The sequence below is a fragment of the Gordionus sp. m RMFG-2023 genome, chromosome 2 (genome assembly GCF_954871325.1).
Source record: "Gordionus sp. m RMFG-2023 chromosome 2, tfGorSpeb1-WG-v2, whole genome shotgun sequence".
In the NCBI taxonomy this organism is placed as follows: domain Eukaryota; kingdom Metazoa; phylum Nematomorpha; class Gordioida; order Chordodea; family Parachordodidae; genus Gordionus; species Gordionus sp. m RMFG-2023.
In genome coordinates this window covers 42,987,476-43,014,777 of record NC_088776.1, presented here as the reverse complement: position 1 = coordinate 43,014,777, position 27,302 = coordinate 42,987,476, and the positions used below count along the sequence as shown (strand labels likewise).

General features: G+C 27.3%; 1 protein-coding gene across 2 annotated transcripts; it reads right to left on the bottom strand.

Annotated features, from left to right (window-relative positions):
- Positions 1-514: 514 nt before the first annotated feature.
- LOC135923439 (phosphatidylinositol 3-kinase regulatory subunit gamma-like) lies at positions 515-27,302 on the bottom strand. 2 transcript variants are annotated; one of them, XM_065458178.1, is made up of 8 exons: positions 27,118-27,301; positions 26,970-27,062; positions 26,746-26,896; positions 25,115-25,367; positions 10,949-11,232; positions 8,075-8,251; positions 6,802-7,500; positions 515-822 (listed from the first exon to the last, which is right to left on the bottom strand). In XM_065458178.1, the coding sequence occupies exons 1-8, from the start codon at positions 27,200-27,202 to the stop codon at positions 627-629; spliced, it is 1,938 nt and encodes a 645-aa protein (XP_065314250.1). In that variant the 5' UTR covers positions 27,203-27,301; the 3' UTR covers positions 515-626. The 2 variants fall into 2 exon arrangements, with proteins under 2 accessions (XP_065314250.1, XP_065314251.1); XM_065458179.1 differs by lacking the exon at positions 515-822 and adding an exon at positions 2,759-2,885 and having other exon boundaries at positions 27,118-27,302.

Here is a 27,302-nt window from a genome sequence, read left to right as displayed (position 1 = left end):
GTTCGCTCTTTTAATATTTTCTTCATAACGGTTCGGTTAAGGTTCAGAAAATCATAACAGTTCATTCCGGTTTTGCGGTTCGTTTCGAACCCCTGAAGGGAAGTGACAACATTTTTTGAGGACCGGTAGAGATTAAAACTTAAAAGGTACTCTGTGGAGGTTAATGTTAAAAATAAAATTCGATCAAAATTTCTATCCATAAATCTATTATATTTTCTAAATTAAGCGAGGCTCAAGACAGTTCCAATAGATAAAGTAAATACCAAGAGGCAAATAAAGCCATGGATTCTGAAAATTCGCCAGAAAGTAATGATTTATTAATAAGTTTATTGAAAATGATATATGCAATTTTTAAAATTTTAATCCAACCTATTATCATAATTTAAATGTAATGTAAATAATATTTAATATTTAAATTTAATGAATAATTAATCGAATTATATTTAACAATAAAACATATAATAAAAAAGTATTTTATTATCTTTCATCTTCTACTATATTTGTAATATTAAAAATATAAAATATTTAAATGAATAAACTTTTTGAGCAAATTTCTAAAATATTTTACACTGACATTTATATACAAGTATTATCTACACTATTTAACATAATGCTGAAATGATTCATTATTTATCTGAATAAAATACTGGATATAGTAAAGTTGTTTTTAGTTCTGGGTTATGCTCTTCGAGTGAATGGGTACGATAAAATGCCACTAATTTTGCCAGATTAGGAAATATAATGCGAGGTTCTGCAAAGCCATAACACAAAATGTCTGAGTTGTAGATTATAAGACAATGTCTGACTCTGTTGTTAGGTATTCTAGATGAATTTTTTATTTAAGTATAAAAAATAAATTTAATTATTCTAGTGTTTATATATAAAGGAACTAACATAAAAGAGTTCGGATTAGAATAAGTGTAGAAATAAAATACAAGTCTAAATAAAGTAAAACTGGCACTTTTATATAAGTTAAATATATATTAAGCTAGTTTGCACAAAGAATGGGATATGTGCAAATTGAATCTAACAAAAAGGCATAAAGGAACTCATTTTAACAAAAATTAACCCCACAAACAGAGTTGTTAAACCCTACTTTTAAAAGTAGCACGCTACCACTATCTCTAACCATCAAAAAAAAAGTAGCGTGTCATTAGCTACTATTTATTAAAAGTAGCTTAGGCCACTTTTTATAAAAAAAATTTAGAAATATATTTATTTCATTTTTTGCTTATAATGTAATTGCATAGTATATAATACATAAAAATCTATTATAAAAAAATTTATGTAAAAAGTATAATTTATGTAATAAAAATAACTATTTATGGTACTATTCATTTTTTATTAATTTTATTGTATTTTAATAATAAAATCATTTCTATATCACCCCCAAGTCTAAAGCGACGATCAGAAGACCTAAGTTTCGCCTTACTAAATAATTTCCAAACACTAGCACTTGAGGGCAAGGCAGTATTTAATTTTATTACATATTTTAAATATAAGAAAAATTATAAAAAATACTCATTTGATTATTTTTAGATTTAAAAAACGCGTCTAGGGATTTTCTATTAAATTAGTATCCTTTATATCAAAAAAAATTATCAGTGTAAGTCGTTTTTATGGTTCAAACTAGGGCATCTTCTAATATCTCAATCATTAGATTCTGGCGACATATTGTTGTACCAGGGAATAGAGTTTTAATTATTATAGTAAATGATGGATTATCGACCAATAACATTGGTTGAACTATATCAATTATGAAATCGACAATAACTTTATCAAACAGTTTCTGAGAAATATTGGCATGAGCAATATTATAAATTTAGCTTGAAATGAATTGGTCTTTTTGGATGTAGACTCCCCTATACTAAAATTATTGTTTTTCTATCTCTTTAAAACTGTTTGTATGAACATTCTTATAAAATAAATACTATTAGAATTAAAAATGACAATTACCTATAGGTGTTTTTTGAAGTTATAGCTACTAGATTTATTTTTTTTACATTTTAAACAAATAAATTTGTAGCCACCTTTTGTTTTTACATTAATTTGAAAATATTTGTCAAATTTTGAAAATGAAAAATGTGTATTATTTTTATCAAGAACATTTTCTTACAGAGTACCTTTCATTTCACTAATATTATAATTGTCTGACTCACTTACATCGATTTGGATATCCATTTGCGATGATATTTTAAATAATTTACACCAGATGATTTAGGTTTATAATTCAAAAAATTTTCCCACAATACTGAGGTTCAGGGGTACCAAGTATAACACCTACAGATCCTCCTTCATTCAGTTTATAAAATTTAGTAAGCCCTCCCTCCTCAACTTTTGCTACTGACTCACCTCCAAGTCAACAAACACCTAACCTACAATCATGGGCCAATAAATTTTTATCACTACCCAACTATCCCACCAAATCCCGTATACCTCGGGGTGCAAGTAATTCTTTCACGGATTCCTTCAACAAATTAATCCATTTAACTGTAGACGAAAACTAGGCCGATATTTTATAAGGGACATCGGGCCGATATTCACACATTTTAAAATATCGGTTATCGGTAAATATTATAAAATTTTCCGATCCGATAAAAAATGACACTTTTAACAAAAAAAAAATATTATAAAATTTTTTAAAAAAGTTATATCTAAAAAAACCATTTATTTTTATAAATAAAATCGAAATCCATTTCTATATTTATTTTTTTTAATAGTAATAATTAGTTAATAAATATTCTGCCATATTGTTATTTTTTTACGCATTCTGTTTAAAAAAGTGTGCAATAATCTCTTCAAAATCTGTTTTTAGTGATGCTAGTGATATTGACACTCCCCATTACCGCAGACTGATCTTTGATAAATTGGAAATTTTGGTATTTCTAAAAAAATAAATTTCGATATATTAATTTTAAATATTAATTTCAAATTTCATAATATATTTGTTTATTTCTAATTATGTAAATATATTAGTGATTTATCAATAAAAATAAGAATTGCAATTGAATTGAATATAAACTATAACTGATCATTATAATATATTTAAATGATATATGTTATGGTATAGTTAAAATATAGATGTTATACTAATAAAAAGTATATTAAAAATTAAAACCAATGGTATCTTTATAGAATACAAAATTAGATATGATATCGGATCGGTAATCGGTCAATATCCATTTAATACTGGAATATCGGATTGGCCTCCAAAAAGTGGTATCGGTACGGTACACCCCTACTGGAAACCTTTCAAATTGGAAAAATTTATTAAGCTTCCTAATTTCACTCTTAAAACTCCCGAAAATAAAAATATCTTATCCAAATATACTAAACTTCAATATCCCTCTGCAATCCAGATATAATACCAACCTCTATACCCCACACTTACAAATCAAATCCACTCCCTATTGCCCGTAAGGCCAAAATAGTTTCAAATAAAATAAATAGCTTTAACATAAACTCAGCCCTTCGTTCCATGACTTCTGAAGACCCCTTATCTCCCAACAACGAGTCCACCCTAGAAGCTTTGTTTCAAAAACACCCTAGATGTGACTCAGAATTTGTCTATTCAAACCAAAACAATCATACATGTCCCGAAATTAACATTGAAGAGACAATTAAAGCCTTAAGATCTTTTAAAAAAGACTCTTCTGGAGGCCTTGATGGAATTCGTGCTATCTTCATACAAGACATTTTGAAAATAACGTTTCATGTAAAGCTCTTTACTATTAAATATAATTCTCAATGGGTCCTTTCCATCACCCATCCTATCCTCTTTGACGCCCGTCTAATAGCTCTCAAAAAAAATGGATGGAGGTATTCGCCTATTCTTACGAAGAGCCGTCTATAAGATCATTGCTTCACGGATCAAGGAATCTCTTTCCTCATTCATGGCAACTCCAATTAGGGTTTGGTGTTCCGGAGGCACTGAAATTTGTGCTCATCTTGACCGTATGACTATCGCAAACAGTATTCCTGACGACTGTCTTAAAACTCGATTTCAATAATGCCTTTAATACAATAAACGTCAACACTTCGTTTTCGTTCCTTTGTTTTGCAACAAATATCCTGAATACTTCATACATTCTCCACAGTTATTCAAGTTCTACTTTTCTAAAATACAATAATAACATAATCAAATCTGAAGAGGTAATTAAACAGGAAGACCTATTATGCCCTGCCCTTTTTTGCATTGGGATCCATAAAATAATCCAGGAAATTCAATCTAATCTATCCTTACCTTAAATTCCTGGTACCTCGATGATGACATTGTCTCGGAGAACCTCTCCTCAATCTTGTCCATTCCTCCCATCATTGCGAATCTCTCATATGTTACAGGACCATCACTCAATCTCCCCAAATGTGAAATTTAATTCCTAAATCCTACATCCATTCCTTTAGACACCACATACCACGAGATGACACATCTTGGATCACCGATAGGGGGTAAAAAGGCCAACGAAACTTTTTAAACATCCCCTAACAATTTATCTAAATTAAATATATTAATACCTTCACGCCCATCAATCCTTATATTTAATCAAAAACTATTTTAATATACCAAAATCCTTTATGCCCTGAGATCCTAACCAATCTTTAAATGCAGCGATTTGCTAGTTTCCCATGAAACCCAAATCAAGGGCGTCCTTAAAAATATATTAAACTTAAAATTTTCCAATTCGTTTTGGCTTCAGGCAACCCTTTCCAGCAAGTCTGGTGGTATTGATATTCAATACTCGATACAACTTTCCCTATCAGCCTTTATCTCATCTCGCCTGGCTACTCAATCTATTATCAATAATGGATCCACTCCTTTAGATCCTGACCTTTCCCAGACCCTCACTTTTGGGACAGCAATTGCTCATCCACCCCCTGCCGTCCTGCCTCCAGCATTCAAAAAGAATGGAATGCTCCTCCTCTGATCGCCCGTTCCGTTGAATACCTAATTTCGAACAAGCCCTTTGAGGACAATCCCAATAACCAGGGATGCGAACCCGTCAAAATTTTAGCCCGGGTTCGGTTCGGGTTGGTTTAAAGTTTAAAAAAATAGGTGGGTTCGGTTCAGGGAAATATTTTTGAACCCGGGTTAGGTTTCGGGTTCAGCTCGGGTTTAAGAATTTTTGAATTGATGCTATAAAAAATTGATTTTTTATTTTATTTATAGACAAAATATAGTTAAAAATACAAAAGTTTACAAAAACTGTCTTATATCTTGGTTTAACGATTTTTAAGTTAGATTTTTTTAAATTAACAATATCTAATATAGTAATTTTAACTTTGACATGTTCACTTTATCTTTGAGAAAAAGTAAAAAATTAAAAATAAATGGCATAAATGAATTTAATTGTTAATTTATTAACATTCCAATAAGAAACTTGAGAATAAACTAAAAAAAAATTAAAATTGGCGTAAATGAATTAGCTGTTTAAAATATATTAACACTTCACTTTATTGGAAATTTGAAAATATTATAAAATCTCAATTAAATTATTAATATTTGTATTTACAATATACAAAACAAATATCTTTATATGATTTTAAGCAATACACTAAACCCGGTTGAACCCTGGAAATTCCTGAGTTCGGTTCGAGGTTTTGAAAATTTTATAAACAGAGTTCAAATTCGGTTTGGGTTCAGATTTTTTTTCAAAAACCCGGGCTTTCTTCTCTGGGTTCGGTTCAAATCCCTGCCAATAACATAGTATTATAAGCAAACTCAGGCTATGAATGGTTCGAAGCCATCTCCAGTTCTAATCTTGGCCTCCTCGTGACTGGCGAACAGTTACGTATATCCATAGACCTCCTCCTTGGCTGTAGTTCCCTCCATTTGCATCGATTGTGGCCATCCCATTAAATCAAAAGTTTACCATCTCTTGCACAGCAAGTTCTCTCGTGAACGACAACCTCATCTATAATCTATCAACAACATTCTCCTAGCTGCCCTTAAAAAAGTTAATATTCCATCCACCCTCGAACCAGTGGGTCTCTCAAACGAAAACGCCCCGATGGTATAACCCTCATTCCCTGGACTTGGTCCCCCGCCATGTTTGAAAGTGAGGCCATCAATTTCATTAAAATCATAGGGAAAAAATGAGACAGATCTCAGGGGACCTCAATGAAGGATTTTACCTTCGTCAGCAGATTTCACAGATTTCCCTTGAAATCTGCCGGTCCAATATTTCAAGCATTCACTCTTCTCTAGGGTGATATGTACCCTTTTTTCATATATTTTTTTTCTTGGTTCTTTTTTATGTTTTTTATAGATTATATATATTTTTTTTATATATATTTAATTTTTAATATATCTTTATTTGTTTTTTTAATATATATTTTTAATTCAATATATAAATGTTCATGTTTTAATTTTTATAAAAAAGTTTTTAATATCAATAAATATTTATTATATAAAAAAAATTTAAAATTAAATAATAAATTATAAAAATTATAATTAATTATGATATTATATTTACATTTCATGTTTATAGTTACATTAAAAAGTAGCTAAGTAGCGCCAAAAAAGGAGCACGCTATTAGATATCGCAACTAAAAAAGATAGCTCTCTATTTTAACAACTCTGTCCAGTTTACCGAAAAGCACTCCTAGAGCCAAATTGTATATTAAATAAATTGATGCAGAAGAAAATAGTAAAAAAATTCCTAAAAAAACAAACCGTCAGGTCATCCCATTCTTTCTTAAAATAAATACTACATTTTAAAATATTTTGTAATTAGAAAATAAACTCTAATTTCCTGACCCAATAAGAATAAAATGTTTTAAAACAATTATTAGCAAAGCAACCTTATAGATAAAGCGTGAAAAGCTTTGCTAGATGTGCGCACCAAGAAAGTTCCAGGTGGTTTATCCTTTAACAGGTGTTCAGCTGTAACTCTATCACAACTGCCAACAAACCAAAGTCTTTCTTCCATCGGATCCCAGTCTTTTATTAAGTTAGTGTTATTTTGATCATTTACGATATTTTGAATATTCTTTTTATTGAAATTGGTTGTCACAACTTTATTTTTACACTTCATAAAATCGTCATCACTTATTTCATCGATGCTCTGATTATAATTATCAATGCTGGTTTTGATTTTGAAATTATTATTGTTCCCATTATTTAGATGTGTATCAAAATGTTTTCGAGAAAATTGATTAGCGGATTCTTTACTTTGTTCATTACCATTAAATTTAATATCACAAGGGTCAATGGGATCTTGGATTTCGTAAAATGTTTCTATAGGAGTCATTTTTACATCTGGTTTTAAACGCACAATAATCTTAGACAACTTTTCAGATGCCATTTTAATGTCATCGTCAATTTTTAGAGTGATATTGTTAGGATTATTTAAGATTGAGGTGTCATGATTTTTGGAATTTGGAGTACCAAAAGTGTCGTTATTCGAAATATTCAGGTTATTGAGTAAAGTACTATCATCTTCATCTTCGGCTATCCACTTTTCTATGGTAGCTTGGTTGAAGCCCCGATTTAATAAATACCTTAATTACAATATTTAAAAAAGAAATATTTTATTTTATTATTAGTACTCGAGAACTAAAATGAAATTAGACTCTAATATATTTAAGATTTTCATTAAAAAATGTTATAGTAAAATAATTATTTCAATAAAAATATTTGAGCAATCAAACATGTCAATTTTGTTTTAACCTATTCTTGAACAAGAATTACATTACGCCTTTTGAGGATTCGGTACATTTTAGTTTATACCCTCTCTCGTTATAATTTAAAAAAGGTTATATAAGACCCCCCCTCCGCCAAATACAATAAAATATAAACACCTTAAAATATGCTGAATTAATTTAAATTAAAATATTGGATTACTAAAAAAATACGCTATAAATTTACCCAGTTTTTTGTTTTAATTTTTAAACTTTTAAACATAAGAAAGATAATGTATTTTTATAGATATATATATTATTAATCCAAATAAAATGTTATGTTTAAATGAAAGAGCCTGTAAAATAATACTCAAAATGATACATCTCTTTCTCAATGTAACAAATAAAATTTAGATTTCTCAAGATACCTTTCAAATATTAAACTATTTATAACCCGTGCAAAATTTCTCTTCTCTTGTGTAAATCTAAAATTTCTGGTTTTATGCCGTTAAACTCTTTTTCCAAATCATTGCATCTAGTCATTACTCCAATAATTTGAGCTTCGAGCTTATGCTTAGATTCCAATATTGATTCAAGCTTATGGGATAGGAATTGTTTGTTTTGTCTTATTCTAAGCAAAAAATGATAAATCATTTTAATAACATTCGAGAATTGTTTATATCATAAAAATAGCTTTTTACTTATCTAAAAGGGAAAAAGAAACGAAATTAAACTTTAAACAAAAACTTCACTCAAGTATAAACCTCATAAAAGAAATGACCAGAAGCTTAAATTGGCAAGTGGAGGACCCAATACATTTTCCAGAGTCAGAGGACCACTAAAAGATTGTTTTCCAGAGACCGTAGGATTTTTGTTATGTTTCGGGAAAAGACTAATTCTATGCCCCTCCCATAAAACTTATCTCGTAAATATTCGAATAGTATATGTTATATTTTAATATCTTATATATTTTAAAGTTAAGTTATTTGAATATTATATCATTATAACTTTCCTACATTTAATTTTATATTATGGAGGTCAATATAATTCCATAATATTAGAAGTTAATTTGCATAATTATAAAACACTATATATAGAACAGAATTTAAAATAAATATAACGATTGTTTTGACTAATATGATGACGAAATAAAAAATGCGGTCTTCGGTCAAATTAAATATTATATAGAATTATAATTTTTTTGTTTATAAAAAAAAATAGATCTGTTTAGAAATTATGGATAAAATAATAATAATAATAATTTAAAAAAGATGAGTGTTCTATTGACGATTATTTTGACTACATAAAATACATACTGAACGTTAAAAATATTCCTCGACGCCACTTTGAAAAAATTATTTATAGCTTATGGAGGAATAAATATTATAACTGATATAAAAAAAATTACTCTTCCCAAGAAAAATTGATGATGTAATATGGGCAGATATATTCAAAATTGCAAAACAACATTATAAAGATGAAAGAACTGTTCTGGCATCTAGAAGTGATATCATTAGATTAAGTCGCGGGCCTACAGAATCCGTTTTGAGTCATTTAAAAACTATAAAGGAGCTAGCCCGAAGATGCGAATTTGAAGATAATGTAGAACTAAGAATTCGCGATAAATTAATCGCTGGACTAAAGATGTCACAACTAGATAAAGAACAACATTTAAGATACCCAGATACTAGGGACGAAAACCAACCGTTAAGCTTAAACAGAGTTATTGAAATGGCTTTAACGATGGAACGTACAACTAAAATGGTTTATAAAACAAAGACATGACCAAATATAATGATAATAATAAACGATTAAATCAAAATGATAATAATCGACAGTATAATGTTAATGATAATCGACATGATAATGATAATCGGCACTATCAAAATGATAATAAAACATACTTAAAAAGAGAACCAATACAAGGTTATAATAACTACCACACAATAATAATACAAGAAACTCGTGCTATTTTTGTAATCGTTTTCATGCTATTAGAAATTGTCAACCATAAGGAAAAACGTGCAGTAATCAAACCACTTTGCCATGTGTTGTAAAACTAGAAGAAGGTACAAATTACAATAATAACGACGACGATTTAGATTTCTCAATAAGAAAAGTCTACAAATATGGACAGCACCCAACAATTTCGGTATTAATAAATAACCACGAAATTAAAATGGAATATGATACAGGTTCAGCAGTAACTATTATTAATGCAACAATATGGAATAAAATTGGGAGGCCAAAACTTAGAATGGCTAGAGCTCCACCTACATATGGAAACAATACAATAAGAATTATGGGCGAAGCTTATGTAAAAGATGTTGCAGCACTATTTAAATTTCCATGGACTATAGAATTTGATTTATCGTTACCAACAAATGTAAAAATCAATATTATCAACAATAAATATAATAATAATGGTAATGGTAACGTAATATTGGCAAATTATATATATAATTCGCTACGGTGTTTGATAATAGTAACAGAACAAAATACTAAACAGTTTTATAAACCGGACCTTGAGTTAATAATAGAAACACCAAGGATTTGGAGCTGTACTCATGCAAAAATATAATAATGGTAACGAATTCCCAATAGCTTACACCTCGAGAACTTTACAAGATGCTGAAAAGAATTATTCAACAATCGACAAAGAAGCCAAAGCAAAAATAAACGGCGTAGAAAAATTATAACTATTTGTATGGACGAAAATTTTAAAATACGAACGGTTGACAAATCTTTAATAAAGATATATGGTAATAGAGATTTAAGCTCATTAACAACCCAAAGATTATTACGTTGGGCTTATAAATTATTTGCATATGATTATGATATAATAGAATGCCCCTAATAATATTTGCAGATGCTTTATCGCGAAACCCAATAGAGAAAAATGATGATAAAATAACTAAAACAGTGAAATATATAAGAAATCTTACTTATGACACATTAACTCTATCAAGAAAAGAACTTAGAGATGAAACCGCGAAAGATCCAATTTTAAGAAAAGTAAAAATATTAATAAATGGTACAAATATATAAAATCAAGCACCAAAATTACAAGCTTTTAGAACAAGAATAGATGAACTTGAACTTGGTAAATAAAAAGATTGATAGACGATCTTAACTTGGTGGGAAAGAAGATTATGTTATATTATAATATCTTATATATTTTGAAGATATTTGATATTATATTATGGAGGTCAATATAATTGCATAATATTAGAAGTTAAATTACATAATTATAAAACACTATAGTACAGAATTTAAAATAAATATACCGATTGTTTTGCCTATAAAAGTATATCGTTTCTAAACTTACATCTCCTTATCCCTCTCGTTAAACTCCGTCTTCTTACTGGTACCATTATAGAAGGCTTCCAAATTTCGGTCTAGGCGGCATGCCTGTCTTTTGAAAGCCTCTGCCACATCCAGAAGGCAAGTCAGGGCAGTGCGCTCTTTTGAAAGTGCGTTACGGTGCGCCGCAAATTCTGCATACGCATAATCAAAAGCCCGCGCTTTTATTGTGTGATCTTTGGTTATTCGGCTTAAAGCCGATCGCAAAAATGTTTGGGAAGGTGGTGATATGGAATTCTGCAATGAGACCTAGAAATATATAACTTAAAAATACTTGTGTGAAAAGGATGTTACTCCTGTTCTATCATAAAAGCAAACAAAAAATTAATAAAACGAGTGTAGAAGTTAAGCCTAATTTTTGGTTTTTATTATAAAACAATAGTAGTTTATAAACCTTTTTTTAAGATTTTTAATTTATACAAATGACAGGACATCACTAATAGTTGTGAATAATAATTGATGCGGAATCAGAGTTAAATAATATAGTACAATTTCAAAATTAAAATGGAATATATAATATATTTTTTTTTAATATAATAATTTTTATTTTTGAACTCAGATTCGCCATCATTGATCATTTGTCATTCATCACTAATGTTGTTAAACGGCTCGTTTTGAGCCGATTTTTAAAAACGGCTAACTCAATATTTTCGCCAAAAAAATATTGACTAAGTCTCGAAATTTCGATACTATATGTCTAGACCTTTGCTCCTTCTATGAGCAAAATTTTCAGGTTTGCATAATATTTTTCTGGATAAAAAACTTAGTTAGCCATTTTTAAAAATCGGCTCAAAACAAGCCGTTTAACAACACTATCATCACTATTGATCATAACTCTTTGTAATTCATCATCATTTATGATTCCCCGTCATTTGTGTAAACTATATGAAACATTTAGTTCTAATACCTTTAGAAGAAAATTGACAAAGGGATCAAAAATTTTATTGACGATATATAGATTCTCAAAACAAACAAACATATATTTTACAAAATCTATACAAAAATAAATTAAACCCAAATTATAATATAGACATTGCAAATATCAATAAAGTAAAAAATTAAGCTAGTATTTTTTTTATGTCTATACATTTACATATAAATAAGCATCATTAATGATTATAAACAATTAAACTTACAATATAAGCTTTGTAATTTAAATAAATAAGCTAGTCATTAATTAAAAAATTATAAGCAAAGTAATAATTATACGAAAAAACAAAACTAAAAAATATTTTTTTCAGCAAAATCATGAGAAAAAAAATATATAAAAACAACAGAAAAAATACGAAAAATAGAAATGTCCTAACATCGAGGAAAGAATGTAAATTTTTAAAACTAGCATTTCGATAAGGGTTGGGTAAGAATGTATAATAAACAATGAAGATTATTTTTCAATTAGCTATTTTTATAACTAAAATATTATTCATTTTTTTTAAATAACAAATATCAAATTAAAATATGCCGCGATAAATTTTGTAAGAATGATAAATGCTCGAGCAGAAAGCGATGATATTTTACTCAAACATCATTAATTTTAAGAGTTTTAAGTATATAATAAGATTTTTATTAATGTTTCAATATAAAATAAGAAATTTAACAATATTTTTCTTTTTATAGTCGTTTTTCCATTATATATGTTTGAAAAACAATCTAGATTAATATACTGTTCTACTTTAGGCGTATAAAAATAGCAAAATCAATTTATACAATGTAATCATTAAATGTTTATTAATAATAACCAACGGAATAAATAATACAGTGAAATGAGTGTTAAAAATCAACAATAAAAAGGTGTAAATATAATAAAGTTTTATTTTAATTTAATACATATTGAAATTAAATATGGACAAGTAATTAAAACAAGATTAATCGTTGAAAAGAAATGTGTTGGAAATTTAATTAAAAATAAAAAAATGTGTTATATGATTCATTCACATTTTAGAAAATATGATAGTTATAATATTACTATGTATTACAAATGCACCAGGCCATCATGTGTGGGTAAAGGGATATTTAAAAACAATATCTTTCATATATCCAAACAATGCACTGGTATATTTTTTGTTAATCTTATATAAAATAATCATATTATAGCTCTTGCCTGCTTAGAAAGTTTATCTAAAATATTTTCTCCAGCATCATTTAAGACCATAACCAACCCAGGTAAATTATAGAATATATTACTATTATGCTATCTTGTTAACCTGGAAATTTTCTTCTTAGAATATATTACTAATATGCTATCTTGTTAACCTGAAAATTTTCTTCTTAGCATCAATTGATATAATCCATTCAGGAACTCCAACTAATCAAGGTATATTTAAAATATGTTATCATGTTAACCTGGAAATTTTAATCTTAGCATCACTTGATATAATCCATTCAGGAACTCCAACCAACCAAAGTAAATTTAAAATATGCTATCTTGTTAACCTGGAAAATCTTAGCATCACTTGATATAATCCATTCAGGAACTCCAACTAATCAAGGTAAATTTAAAATATGCTATCTTGTTAACCTGGAAATTTTAATCTTAGCATCACTTGATATAATCCATTCAGGAACTCCAACCAACCAAAGTAATTTAAAATATGCTATCTTTACCTGGAAATTTTAATCTTAGCATCACTTGATATAATCCATTCAGGAACTCCAACCAACCAAAGAAAATTTAAAATATGCTATCTTGTTAACCTGGAAATTTTAATCTTAGCATCATTTATAATCCATTCAGGAACTCCAACCAATCAAGATAAATTAAAATATGCTACTAGTTTTATCTGGAAATTATCTTTTATAGCCATTGAAGATTATTTAATAAATCAATTAATTTTTTTAAAGCAAAATGCCTAATATAAATTTATAAAATCTAAATTTAATAAAAATCTACTATTTTCTAATAATTATTTATATTCTCAAAATAGAGAAAACTATTATATGCATACATAGATATTTATTAATTATTAGGTTTTTACCTAAAAATTCACATCACTCTATCAATATTGTGATCATGCTGTCAAAATTTTCATTTTTTAATGCTTTTTCAAATTTACACCATTTTATATGATATTGATATGCAAAAAGTAATTACCATAATTTTATATATTACTATTGAAATACAAATTGCAATCATTATTTTATATACCACCTATTGATATACAAATTTTAATCATCATTTTATATACAATTAATATTCAATTGCAATATATACAAATTTTTATACACCACCATCAATATACAGTCTTAATAAATATAATTTTATAATTGATATGCAAATTGCAATCTTTATTTTATATACCTTCATCAATATATAGTCTCAATAAATATAAATTTATATAGTATTGATATATAAATTGCAATCATTATTTTATATAGCATTATTATACAATTGCAATCATTATTTTATATTTATCAATCACAATAAATATTTATAATACTATTGATATAATTGCAAAAGTAATAATAAAATTGTTAGGCTTATATTTCATTATTCTTACATATTATTTATAAGTAATTTTGTTAAACGGCTCGATTTAAGCCGATTTTTAAAAACGGCTAACTCAATATTTTATCCGAAAAAATATTAGGCAAGCTAGCAGACCTTGCTCAGAGGTTACATAAAGGTTTGGCATCTATTAGCTAAATCTCGAGGATTATTCAATATTTTGCTAGCGAAAATTCGAGTTAGCCGTTTTTAAAAACTCGACTCAAATCGAGCCTTTTAACAATATTTTTAAGTAATATCTAAGTAATCAGATATTTATATGAATAAACACGTATGATAAATAGATTTCCTAGTAAGATAAGTGACTAGAAACCTCTAACAAAATAAATCTCATATTTATAGGAATAACAAGCATAAATCCCTATGATAAAAATTTTATTAATGGAGTTCCTAGTAGGAAAAGAGATTAACATATTCCCATTAAAAAATTAAAATATGAGTAAATCTGATATTTATAGGAATAATAAGTATAAATCCCTATGATAAAAATTTTATTAATGGAGTTCCTAGCAGGAAAAGAGATTAACATATATGAGTAAATCTCATATTTATAGGAATAACAAGTATAAATCCCTATGATACTTATTAATGGAGTTCCTAGTAGGAAAAGAGATTAACATATTCCCATTAATCAATAGAAATCTTAAAAAAATTAAAATATGAGTAAATCTGATATTTATAGGAATAATAAGTATAAGTCTCTACGATAAAAATTTTATTAATGGAGTTCCTAGTAATATTAACCATATTGTATTATATATAATATTGAATTATAAATAAATTATATTAAATAGGTAAATAATATTATAAATATATAAAATATTAAATAATATTATAAATATAATAATATAAATTATACTAAATTATAAATAAATTATATTAAATAGGTAAATAATATTATAAATATATAAAATATTAAATAATATTATAAATATAATAATATAAATTATACTAAATTATATATTAATTATGTTAATAATATTAATTACTATATTATAATTAAATCATAATTATAATTATATATTACTAAAATTTATATTAATACAATTTATATATTTTTCTTTATATTACTTTAAATATTATATTAATAATATATTATGTTAAATATTACAATTATATACTTATTAAAATTTATATTAATACAATTTATATATTTTTCTTTATATCAAATTAATTTAGATACTATAAATATATATTAATAATATATTATGTTAAATATTACAATTATATATTTATTAAAATTTATATTCAATGATTTTAATATTAATTATATAATTATATTAAATATTTGATGTATTTACTAAAATTTATAATGATATTAATTTAATATTAAATACTTAAATAGGAAAAACTATCTAATCTGTAAAAGTTAAATTTTTAATATTTTTTTAAATCTCTCGTTTCAAACTTATAGGGTCCATTTTAGCTTATTTGCCTTTTTGATATTTTTAAGAGTATATAGAGCGGACCCGAACCAAAAAATATTTATTAATTTTTTAAATTTTTCTTAAATAATAAAAAAATGGGTTTTATAGAATCTTTATTATCCAATAGTAATATTAATTTTTCCAATTTAAATGAAAACTCCCAGTCTTCGTCGAGAATTCAAAGACCAAAAAGAATACACAAATATTGGAATAAAGAAAAAATAGATATAGTTGCAAAAATGTTATCAATGCCTGAAAGAGAACAGATGAAAATTAAAGATATTGCAAAATACGTCGAAATGTCTACAGTATCAGTTAATAGACGGGACACATTCTCAGATATAAACAGATCCTTTAAAAGAATATAATATTTAAAAAAGAGGAAGTAAAAAAAAGATACTTCCATAATTGAAAGACGCATCATAAATTTATTGATGGATAATAATACTCTTATTATCCAGGAGATAATAGAAAATTTACCTCCTGGTAGTCCAAAAACGAAAACAACAATTAGCAAATATATAAAAAATATAGGTTGGTCGAAAAAAAGAGCTGTCAAGGAGCCTGATAGAAGGAATACTCCTGGGGCAATCAATATTCGTCAAATCTATTGTGTAAAGATCTTAAATACCCCAAGAGAAAAATTATATTTCTTAGATGAAACTGGAATAAACTTACACGTTGCACCAATCTACGCCTGGGCATCATACAACCGTCCAATAATAAAAATTCCATCCTCTAAGGGTAAAAATGTAAGCATACTTTGTACAATTGGAATTGGAAGGGTAATCCATTATAAAATAATCGAAGGAACTTATAATGGGTTGTTATTCCGTGATTTTATGACAGAGCTTATCAGTGTCTTACCACCAGATGCAATTATTGTAATCGATAATGCATCTATCCATAGAAGCCATCTTATCGATGCATATAAAGATAGGATTGAATATCTACCACCATATTCACCTCAAAATCCCATCGAAAATTTCTTTGGAGTCTTTAAAAATAAATATCGAGCAATAAACCCCCACCCTAATTCAAGAAATGAGATTATTGGGAATATTATTCAGCTCTTAGACGGATTTATTTCTTATGATTTTACTAACTTTTACAATCACATGAACATATATAATATCCATATTTATAAAGAATGACTATTCGCTATTTGGAGTTGGGTTATCGCGGGCAACTGATTAATTAAGTAATCCTTTTAATTGATTTGTATTAATAATTATTATATTAACTCTTTTAATTTCTAAAAAGGTACCATCATCAAATTCGTGGAACAATAGAATATTTTGATAAATTATAATTATATTTTTTATGTATTAATTATTTTATCGAAGTTATCATAAAAATTTATAATATTATCATATTTTTATCGAAATAAATGGGTGCGAAATTTCAAAATAGATTACATTTAAGAAATTCTAAAATATTTTCAAATATCAAAAACACTTTTTACAAAAATCTTACTTGAACATTCTAAAAGATCAAAAAAAAATTTCCATTTTTTATCACAAATTATATATTTACAACATAATTTCTTTTTATTAACTTAAAAACGATTAATCTTGTTAATTAATTGCTTGTCCATATTCAATTTCAATATGTATTAAATTAAAATAAAATTTTATTATATTTATCCCCTTTTATTGTTAGTTGATTTTTAACACGCGTTTCACTGTAATAGCTGACTACGTATTAACTATTAAGGCATGTTGAGGTTTACAGTAGAGGTCTGCATTGGGCGGGGTTTCGGCCAGCCCGCCCACGCCCTAGATCAAAGTAAGCAGGCGGATGGGTGGGTGAAAAATTTTTCAAAAACGGGCAGGCAGGCGGGCGGGTTAAAAAAAATTTGAAACTATGGGCGGGCGGGTTAAGAAATTTGAACCATGGGCGGGCGGGTTAAGGAAATTTAAAATAAACTAAAAAAAAATAATTGTTTAAATGAACTATAACAATATTTCTTTTTTTATTGTACCAATCGTGTTTTTTTAAGTGGAGAACATTTACCCAACTATATTATGTAATAAACACAACAATAAAACTTTTTTCTTAGAATAAATAAACATTTTTGTCTATTAAAAATTTCCTTTTATGGGAATGTAATAAAACTTTTTTCTTAAAATTTCCTTTTTTTGGGTTTGCAATCTGCATTGTATTATTTTATTTTAGTAATAATTGTTTATCTTTATAATTGCCCTTGTCATTTTTATTTTATTTTATTATATAATATATAAATTTTATTTTTTATAACATAATTTTTAATAAAAAAATATATTTTAATTTAATTTTTATTTTAAAATTTTATTAAAAAATAAAAAATAAATTATATAAATTAAAAGAAAATTCAGATAATAATAAACTAAAATCTTCAATGTGGAAACAATTTAAATTCATTTTCGATGAAAATGACAAAAAGCTAGATTGGATTCGCTGCAATTATTGCGAGTCTATCTATAAATATAATAACAAAAGTGGCACATTCTTCTTCCTTCGTCATCAATGTTCATCTGCAAATTGTGAAGATTTGATAGATAATAAAAAATTATCCGGATATTTATAAAAAGACAATTCTCAATTAAACAAAACGATAAAATCGGGTCTAATCGCCAATTTTGTAGAATATTGCGCTAGATATTAGGTATTTTAATTTTTATTAAATTATTCTTTTATCTTTATTTAGGCCATTTCAAGCCGTTCAAGGACCAGGATTTGTAAATATTTTACAAAGATTTTTAGACTTAGGGGCCACATATGGAAAATTGGAAGCCGAAAAAATTATTCCTTGCCCCACAACCGTTAGCAGGCACATATCCAAAGTTACTGAGGATCTTAAGGAAATATTATTTCCTAAAATTGAAGAAATGATAAAACTACAGATATGTGGTGAGAGGATTTTACAAAAACCGATTATATATCTTTATCAATCCATTATATACAAAATTGGAAATTAGAAAAAAAATTATTGGTTTCACTTTTATTTAAAGATCTCAATTGAGGAAGAGGATATACTTCAAACGGATATCCTACTTTGGTGGAAACGACAAGAAAGAGATTTGCCAAAGCTATCAAGATTAACAAGAAAAATATTGGCAATTCCTGCAACTAGTGCTTCTTCTGAAAGCGGATTTAGCATTGCTGGAAGATTTTTAGAACAAAGAAGAACGTGTTTGAATCCAGAAAATGTCGATTCATTATTATTTTTGCATTATATTTACATATAATATTAATTTTACATTTATATTTTTTTAATAAATATTCAATTTGATCAAATAAATTGTCCATAATTTACATTGATTATTTTTATACTTATATTAATTTCCTAAATTAGAAACTTTTTGTAGAGGAGTAATGAAATATTATTATTAGATGCTTAAAAAAATGAAAGAATGACCATAATTAAATTTTATAAGCGGGCTTGGGTTAAAAAATTTTTATAAATAATGGGAGGGCAGGTAAAAAATTTTAAACTAATGGCCGGGCGGGTAAGGAATTTTAGACAAATGAGCGGGTATATATTTTTTAAAAACTATGGGCGGGCTGGGCGGGCGGGTTAAATTTTTTGAAAACATTGGATGGGCCAAAAACCCGCCCAATGCAGACGTCTAGTTTACAGTGTTGACCAGATTTGATGGAAAACATCCATTTTTTTTTTATTTGAAGATAAAATATTTGACTTATAAAAAATTGTTAAAATAACATATTTATATATTCTTATCATTTTACAAGCTAAATAATTTTGCTTACAAACGAATCAAAAAAATATGGAAATGTTTTGAATTAAATCTGCACAACAATGTATCAACACATCAACAATTAGCATGCCCTATATCCTACTATCTTGATCACAAAATTATATACAAATCAAAGAATGTTCATGAACGCTTAATTGGTTAATATATAATAATTTTATATATTACTAGCTGATAACCAGTCAAGAATGACACAGGTTATTGATACAAATAATAAACGAGAAAATTTTTTAATTAGTATTGAAGGGGGATGGTGCAAGTTCATGTCAATGTTATAAGTAAAATAATATTATTTCCTGCTCGAGCATTTATCAATCTTGCTATTTAGAGGATAAATGTGTTCTGAACAAAATTCCCATTCATAAATTAAATTCCAATATTTCCCCTTTTCTATTGCAATAAAAAGTTGCTGTACACATGATGAGATATGTGTAGATGATATTTTAAATTAAAAATAAAAAAATTAGGAAATATAATAAATTAACTATTATATTTGTCATTTTAAAAAAAATTAATAGAATTTTATTAATAAAAATAATTGCTAATTTTGAAAAATAATTTCCATTGTTTATTAAACATTTTCACCCAACTTTACCTAAAAAGATTTATTCGTTATTCGATTCGTATTTTAAGAATAGCAAAACTATAATTCGAATCGAATACGAATAATTAAAATATATTATTCGTCGAATAATTTTTTATCATTATTCGATCAAATTGATCGCCGGGGTGGCCTAGTGGGTTATGATGTATGCTTGGAAACAGAAGGTCCCAGGTTCAATCCTGGTAAGGAAAGTAAAAATTTTCAGGTTTTTCTTCGATGACTGATGTATAAAAACATATGGTAAGATGAATTTCGGAGCTTAGAGATGACACCCCGGTCACCGACAGGCTTGAAGAGCCGGGTGCTAAGGATACTTGTCCAATAAACAAAAATGAAGGAAACAAAAGAAAATATGAATATGAAAGCTAGGGCGTTCCCTCCAAGCGATGCGCAGGGTATAGACCTCCATCCTGTGAAAAGTAAAATAAAGGTCAAAGCAAAGTAGACAAGGTTAGCAAGTTTGAATATTGGTACACTTAAAGGTAAGACGAGAGAATTGGCATCAATGTTGAACAAGAGAAAAGTTAATATAGCGTGCATAAGAGACGAAAAAAGGTCAGATGACTTTAATGATTGGAGATGTGTATAAATTGTACTATAATGGAATTGTTAGCAATAGGAACGGTGTTGGCATCATCCTCAGTCATGATCTAACCTCCTCAGTGGCAGAAGTCAACAGGATATCTGATAGACTAATGAAAATAAAATTCTGCATTGGTCAATCAATACTACACATTCTTTCAGTATATGCTCCTCAAACGGGTTGCAAAGAAGAAGAGAAAGATGACTTTAGAGCTATCCTTGATGAAGCTGTAATGGAAATCCCTAAGGATGATCTAGTCATCCTAGGTAGATATTTAAATGCGCATGTGGGAAAAGCAAGAGACAGCTACAAAAGGCATCATGGTGGTTTGGATATGGAGAAAGAAATGATGAAGGAGAGCCTGAAATTTGTGGAAGCCTTGACCTTGCCTTAACCAACACATATTGTAGGAAAAAAGACAGTCATAATTACATATGAAAGGGGTACAAGGAAAACCCAGATAGATTACATGCTAATCTCTCGTAGAAGATTGAAAGATGGAATAGACTGCAAAGTCATCCCAGGAGAAGATATTGCCGCGCAACACAAGCTACTAGTCATGGATTTAAATATACAAATATATCCACTCAAAACAAGATAAAACTCAGAGACCTGCAGGCCCGGCTAAGCCCAGTCCGGCATTTTAAATTTTTAAAATATGAGCGGACCGGGCTTGAACATTTTTTTTAGAAAACCCGGGCCAGCATAGGCTTTAAAATTTTTTTTTAAATAACCTGGCCGGGCCGTATTTTTTTAAAAAATTTATACAACATAAATTATTATATTCGTCAATTAGATGGTTATAATGATTATATATAGTTATGATTAATATAATGTTTGGTGAAAGTTAACACTAACACTCATTGTATCTATTACATAATATAATTATAGTTTTCCTACCATGGAATAAATACGCAAAGGATTAAATACATTATATATTTTTTATTAATTAAAATATCAGTTTTATTTTTTTTATATTAATATAGTATTATTTACACAAATTTTTTATAGTATCAATTTGTAATATACTAAATATCTGTTTAGAATAAAAAAAATATGTAGTAGTGTTGTTAAACGGCTCGTTTTGAGCCGATTTTTAAAAACGGTTAACTCAGTTTTTTATCCAGAAAAATATTATGCAAGCCTGAAAATTTTGCTCATAGAATAGTATCGAAATTTCGAGGCTTAGTCAATATTTTTCTGGCGAGAATATTGAGTTAACCGTTTTTAAAAATCGGCTCAGAACGAGCCATTTAACAACATTAGCTAATATGCTTGCTTATTAAATGATAATACTCGCCGGAAAATATGATAAAATACCAAATAGATGAATTTTTTGTATACACCAGGTCGAATATATATTTAAAAATTCCGAGCCGGGCTTTAAAAAATTTTTTTTTAAAGTCTAGGCCGGGCCTGGCTATAAATATCCAGATAAATAGACACTGCCAAATCGACAATAGGCTTGACAAGGGGAGGCAACAAGTCAAAGAACTATGGTGGTGGAATGAAGAGGTACAAACCACTATACAGAAAAAAAAACCTATAAAAAATAAGGTACAAATCCAAAAATCCTGATAACAAGACAAATTACAAAAAATCCAAGAGAATGGCTATAACGGAGGTGGCTAGGGCCAAAGCTATGGCATACGATGACATGTATGAAGAACTACATGATAAAGAAGGGCAAAATAAAATATACAGAATTGCCAAACAGCGAGAAAAAAATTCTAGGGATATAAACGGAGCTACGAAAGTAATCAAAAATAAAGATGGGAAATTGATAATAAAGGAAAAAGAAATAATGAATAGATGGAAAGAATATTTTCATGAGCTTCTCAACTTTAATCCCCACATACTACATCTAGATGAACACTCCCCATGGTCAAAACCTTATACAACAAATAACAGAACAAGAAATAATCACATGCCTCAAGCATATGAAAAACAACAAAGCTAGGGGTCCAAATGATATTCCAATAGAAAACCTTAAAGCACTTGATGATGGAATACATCTTCTCACAAATCTGTAAAATAAAATACTGGGAAATAAAGAGATTCCTCAAAAATGGAGGCAGAGCTATCTAGTTCCTATCTTCAAAAATAGAAAGGATCCACACAATAGTCAAAATTACAGTGGCATAAAACTAATGGCACACTGTCTTAAACTTTACGAAAAAATAATAGAAAAAAAGGTTAAGAGACATAATCAAAATAGGAGAGACTCAGTTTGGCTTTATGCCTGGAAGATCAACGACTGATGCAATCCACACAATTAGGAAATGAGCGAAAAATACAGGAAAAAGAACAAAAAGCTACACATGGTCTTTCTCGATCTAGAAAAGGCCTTTGATAGAATCCCAAGAAAACTTAGGTGAGGGCTAAGCCACAAAAAGGTTCTTGAAAAATATATAAGAATAATACAGAATATGTATATGGGCCATACAACAATGGTCCGTAGCACAACTGGTACTTCAACAGTCACAATAGCCGAGGAAGTTCATCAAGGGTCGGCTCTCAGCCCACTTCTCTTCATAATAGTAATAGATGTATTAGCACCGTTTTACCACAAACAGTCCCGTGGAATATGATATTTGCAGATGATATTGTGATACTTGCCGAATCCAAGGATAAAATAAAAGAAAGATTAGTGAGTTGGATAATAAATATCCTAGACGGACTAAAAGTAAATAGAGAAAAGAGGGAGTATATGGTGATAGGAGATGAAACAGAGAGCATTGATATAAATGAATAGCAAATATCGGCAATTGAAAGCTGCAAATATTTGGGCTCCATTATACAAACAAAAGGCACAATAGAGAAAGAGATGAAGAGTAAAATTAATCAAGTAGTTAAATTGGAGATCTTTATCTGAACTGCTCTTTGACAAAAGAATCCCACACAAATTGAAGGGTGGAATTTACAGTTCCATAGTATAACCAACTATCTATATAGTTCGGAAACATGGCCAACCAAAGAATCAGACGAGATAAGTCTACAAACTATGGAGATAGAATGCTTAGGATGATTGCTGGGGTAACAAGAAAGGATAAGGTGCATAGTACAAGAATACTAGAAAATTTAGGTAGTGCCTTTTAAGACTAAAATAATGGTAAACAGATTTAGGTGGTATAGGCACACAATGAGAAGGCCTATGAACTACATAGGAAATAAGGTTGAGAGTTTGGAAGTAATGAGCAAATGTAAAATAGGAAGGCCAAAACTTCAATGGGGCCATAAAGTTAGAGCCAATATGAAGAAGTATAAATTAGATATAAGAGATAGTATGAATAACATAAAATGGAGAGAGATATTGAAGGAGCTTACCACCAGAAATAGTGAAAGCTAAAGAGAAAAAAAATTATTCAATCAATGTAATTTTCCAGAGTTTGAAAAAAAATCTTTTAAGCAAAAATCTTTGAATATATTTTTAAAGAAGAAAGATTTTTGATCAAATTTTACCTAACCAAATATGTTTAAAATAAAATCTTTTATAAGTAAACCTTTTATATTTTTCATGCATAGGAAATCTATTAAATCTTTTTAAAAAAAAATTCAAAAATTCATTCAAAAAATTTTAAGATTCATTTATACTTTGGTTTGTTAATTTTTGGAAATATTTAATTTTCAAATCGAATATTCGACTTAAATTGAATAATGTTTTTATTATTCGTACGAATACAAATAAGGAATTATTACACCCAGCCATTACCGAAATATTTAATAATATTTGGCTGCATTGTTTTTTTTTTCGTTTTTTAAATATATTTTTCGTTGAAAAAAAAATTTTTTTCCCATTCCTAATTAGTATTTAAAAATAATTGTACGAATAATATTTGAATATTTCTTTAGTATTCAAATGATATTCATAATATTAAAATGAGTAATCGAATATTTGTTAGGAGCACTGGGTATAATTATATGACCATACATATTTTAAAAAAGTACGATACTGAATAAAAGATATTAAATGTGTATTAAAAATACAATTAGATTAGTGATATCGAATTGGTAATGAACTAATATCAATTTGATATTGTTATATCCAATTGTACTCTTAATGGCTTTAGTACATATTTATAATATAATAATAATATAAAGACGTTTGTAAAGAAATAAATATACTTATTATATGAAATAAAAATGGAATGATTGAATAAACAGAAAAAAAGTATGATTCAAATTCATGTAATAGTGGACAGTGTAAATATGTACACGAAAATTATCTAAACTAAAAAACGATGAAGTAAATACTTGAGAATCTAGAATGTCATCTAAGATATCATCTTGGCCAAAAAATTTTGATGTGGAACTGGAAAACGATTCGATTTTAGAGAGGGGAGTGATGAGTTTGATATTGAGAGTTCTATTGTATTCCACGAGTGAATGTTCCTTGTAAAAATTTATCAAATCCCTGACACTATTGAAATTTAGAGGTTTTGCAAAACCAAATTTATTTGTTTCTGCATCTCGATAAATTTTTATCAATTTATTTGTTCCATCTTTCCTTAAAAAAAATATTTATTTTGTTAATTTGCAATATTTATTAAATAAGAAACAAATTTTATTTACACTAGCTTAACTAATTAATGTCTTATTATTTTTCGATATACTAGAGTAAAAGAATGAATATTTTATTCATGGGCTTAAATCATAGGATTAAGGGAGAGGTTTAGGGTATGAGACACCCCAAATTTTTTTACATTGTTACAGTGAAACGAGTGTCATTATAAAATATAAATAAAAGGGGCAAACAAAGTAAGATTTTATTTTAATTTAATACATAAATATGGATAAGTAATAAGTGAAGATAAAACGTCATATTTTTAAAATAAAAAAATGTGTTAAAATATTGAACTTTAGATGAAATTTAATCAATATCTTACTTGAGCATTCTCAAAAATAAAAATAAAATTCCGTTTTACAAATTATATATTTACAACATAATTTCTTTTTATTATTTAAACATGAAGTTTAATCTTAATTAATTGCTTGTCCATATTTAATTTCAATATATTAAATTAAATAAAATCTTACCTTGTTTACTCCCTTTTATTGTATATTTAATAATGACACTCATTTAACTGTATTAAATAAAAAAAACTATCAATATTTTGACCTATAGTTTCCTATTTAATGTTAAGCTATGTATCTGTAAAATTTTATGGATTTAATGAACAATTTTTAAAACATCTTTTGGAGACTAACACACATTTTAACTCTATTTTTTTTTAAAAAAAAATTTATGATTTATGCTTTATAAGACAAATTTACTTTCCTCTGGACTTATTTTTGTTTGCAAATTTAATTAATAGATTATACAGTAGACAAATAAATCACTATTTGGAAAATTAGCTCCTATATCAAGTGTTCAAAATAAAAAATTTTGATTGTTATGTTATTATATATTTTTTATATATTTAACATAAATCTTTATTTTTAATAAAAAAATTAAAAAACTAGTTTTTATTATAGACATAACCTAGGGGTGGGAAATTTCCCAACCTTGTCTCATAAATATCATTTTAAGCTAATTTCCCTTATATACCCCAAGATCCTAAAAAATTAATATAATACATCACTTTAAACAAAAATTTAAAAGAAAAATAAGTAAAAGTTAATCATTTTTATAAGTATGAATATAATTGAAAATTTTTAGAAAAAAAAGCATTTTAATAAAAAAAGTGAAAACCTAAAATTATTTTTTAAAAAAATATAACATATGGACTTAAATTCCTAAGAGGAAATTCTGGATATGGTTATGATAGTAACTTATATTTTTTTAAATAATGTTCCTTACTTCTGTTGCATTTTGCATAATTTACATAAATATATAATCAAACCAAATTTAATGAATAATATAATACTATTTATAATGATCAAACTTCAAAGTTAATGTATATTCTCCTCCTTTGTCCTTTGAGTTAAGTGAATCTCTAACTAAAAAGGTGCCATCCGGTTTACCTTGAAGTAACTCATCAGTAAATTCTCGACTAATATTATCCCAGTACCATTCAGCTCCCTGAATTGATTCTTCTAATAAAATTACATAAAAAATTCAAAATATAATTAATAAATTTAATATATTGATAATATAACCAAATCTCACCTTCTTTTATGGACTTATGAATATTGCTAGGTGAAATATTATTTATGCTAGAGTTTATATCTTCCCCGTGACATAAGGTTTGTAATTTTTGTACTAAAAATATTAAAAAATTATCTTAATTATTAATATATTATGAAAATTTTCATACTTGGGGAGCCTATATAACCTGAATCATTATTAATAGAATAAGTAATATTTACATCTTGATTTGTATTATTGATATCTCTTTTCATAATTATATATACTAATTACAAAAAAAACAATGTCACACATTGAAGCTTTGATTTAATACAATACAATTTCAAAACACAACTCAAATAACAATACCATCTG

Excerpts from the sequence above, each read along its gene's own strand:
- LOC135923439 (XM_065458178.1), bottom strand. The coding sequence starts at position 27,202 with ATGAAAAGAGATATCAATAATACAAATCAAGATGTAAATATTACTTAT. Across the intron at positions 11,233-25,114 it reads ATGACATTCTAGATTCTCAA|GTCTCATTGCAGAATTCCAT; the intron begins GTATTTACTTCA and ends ATATATTTCTAG. Across the intron at positions 823-6,801 it reads TTTCACGCTTTATCTATAAG|AATACCTAACAACAGAGTCA; the intron begins GTTGCTTTGCTA and ends AAATTCATCTAG.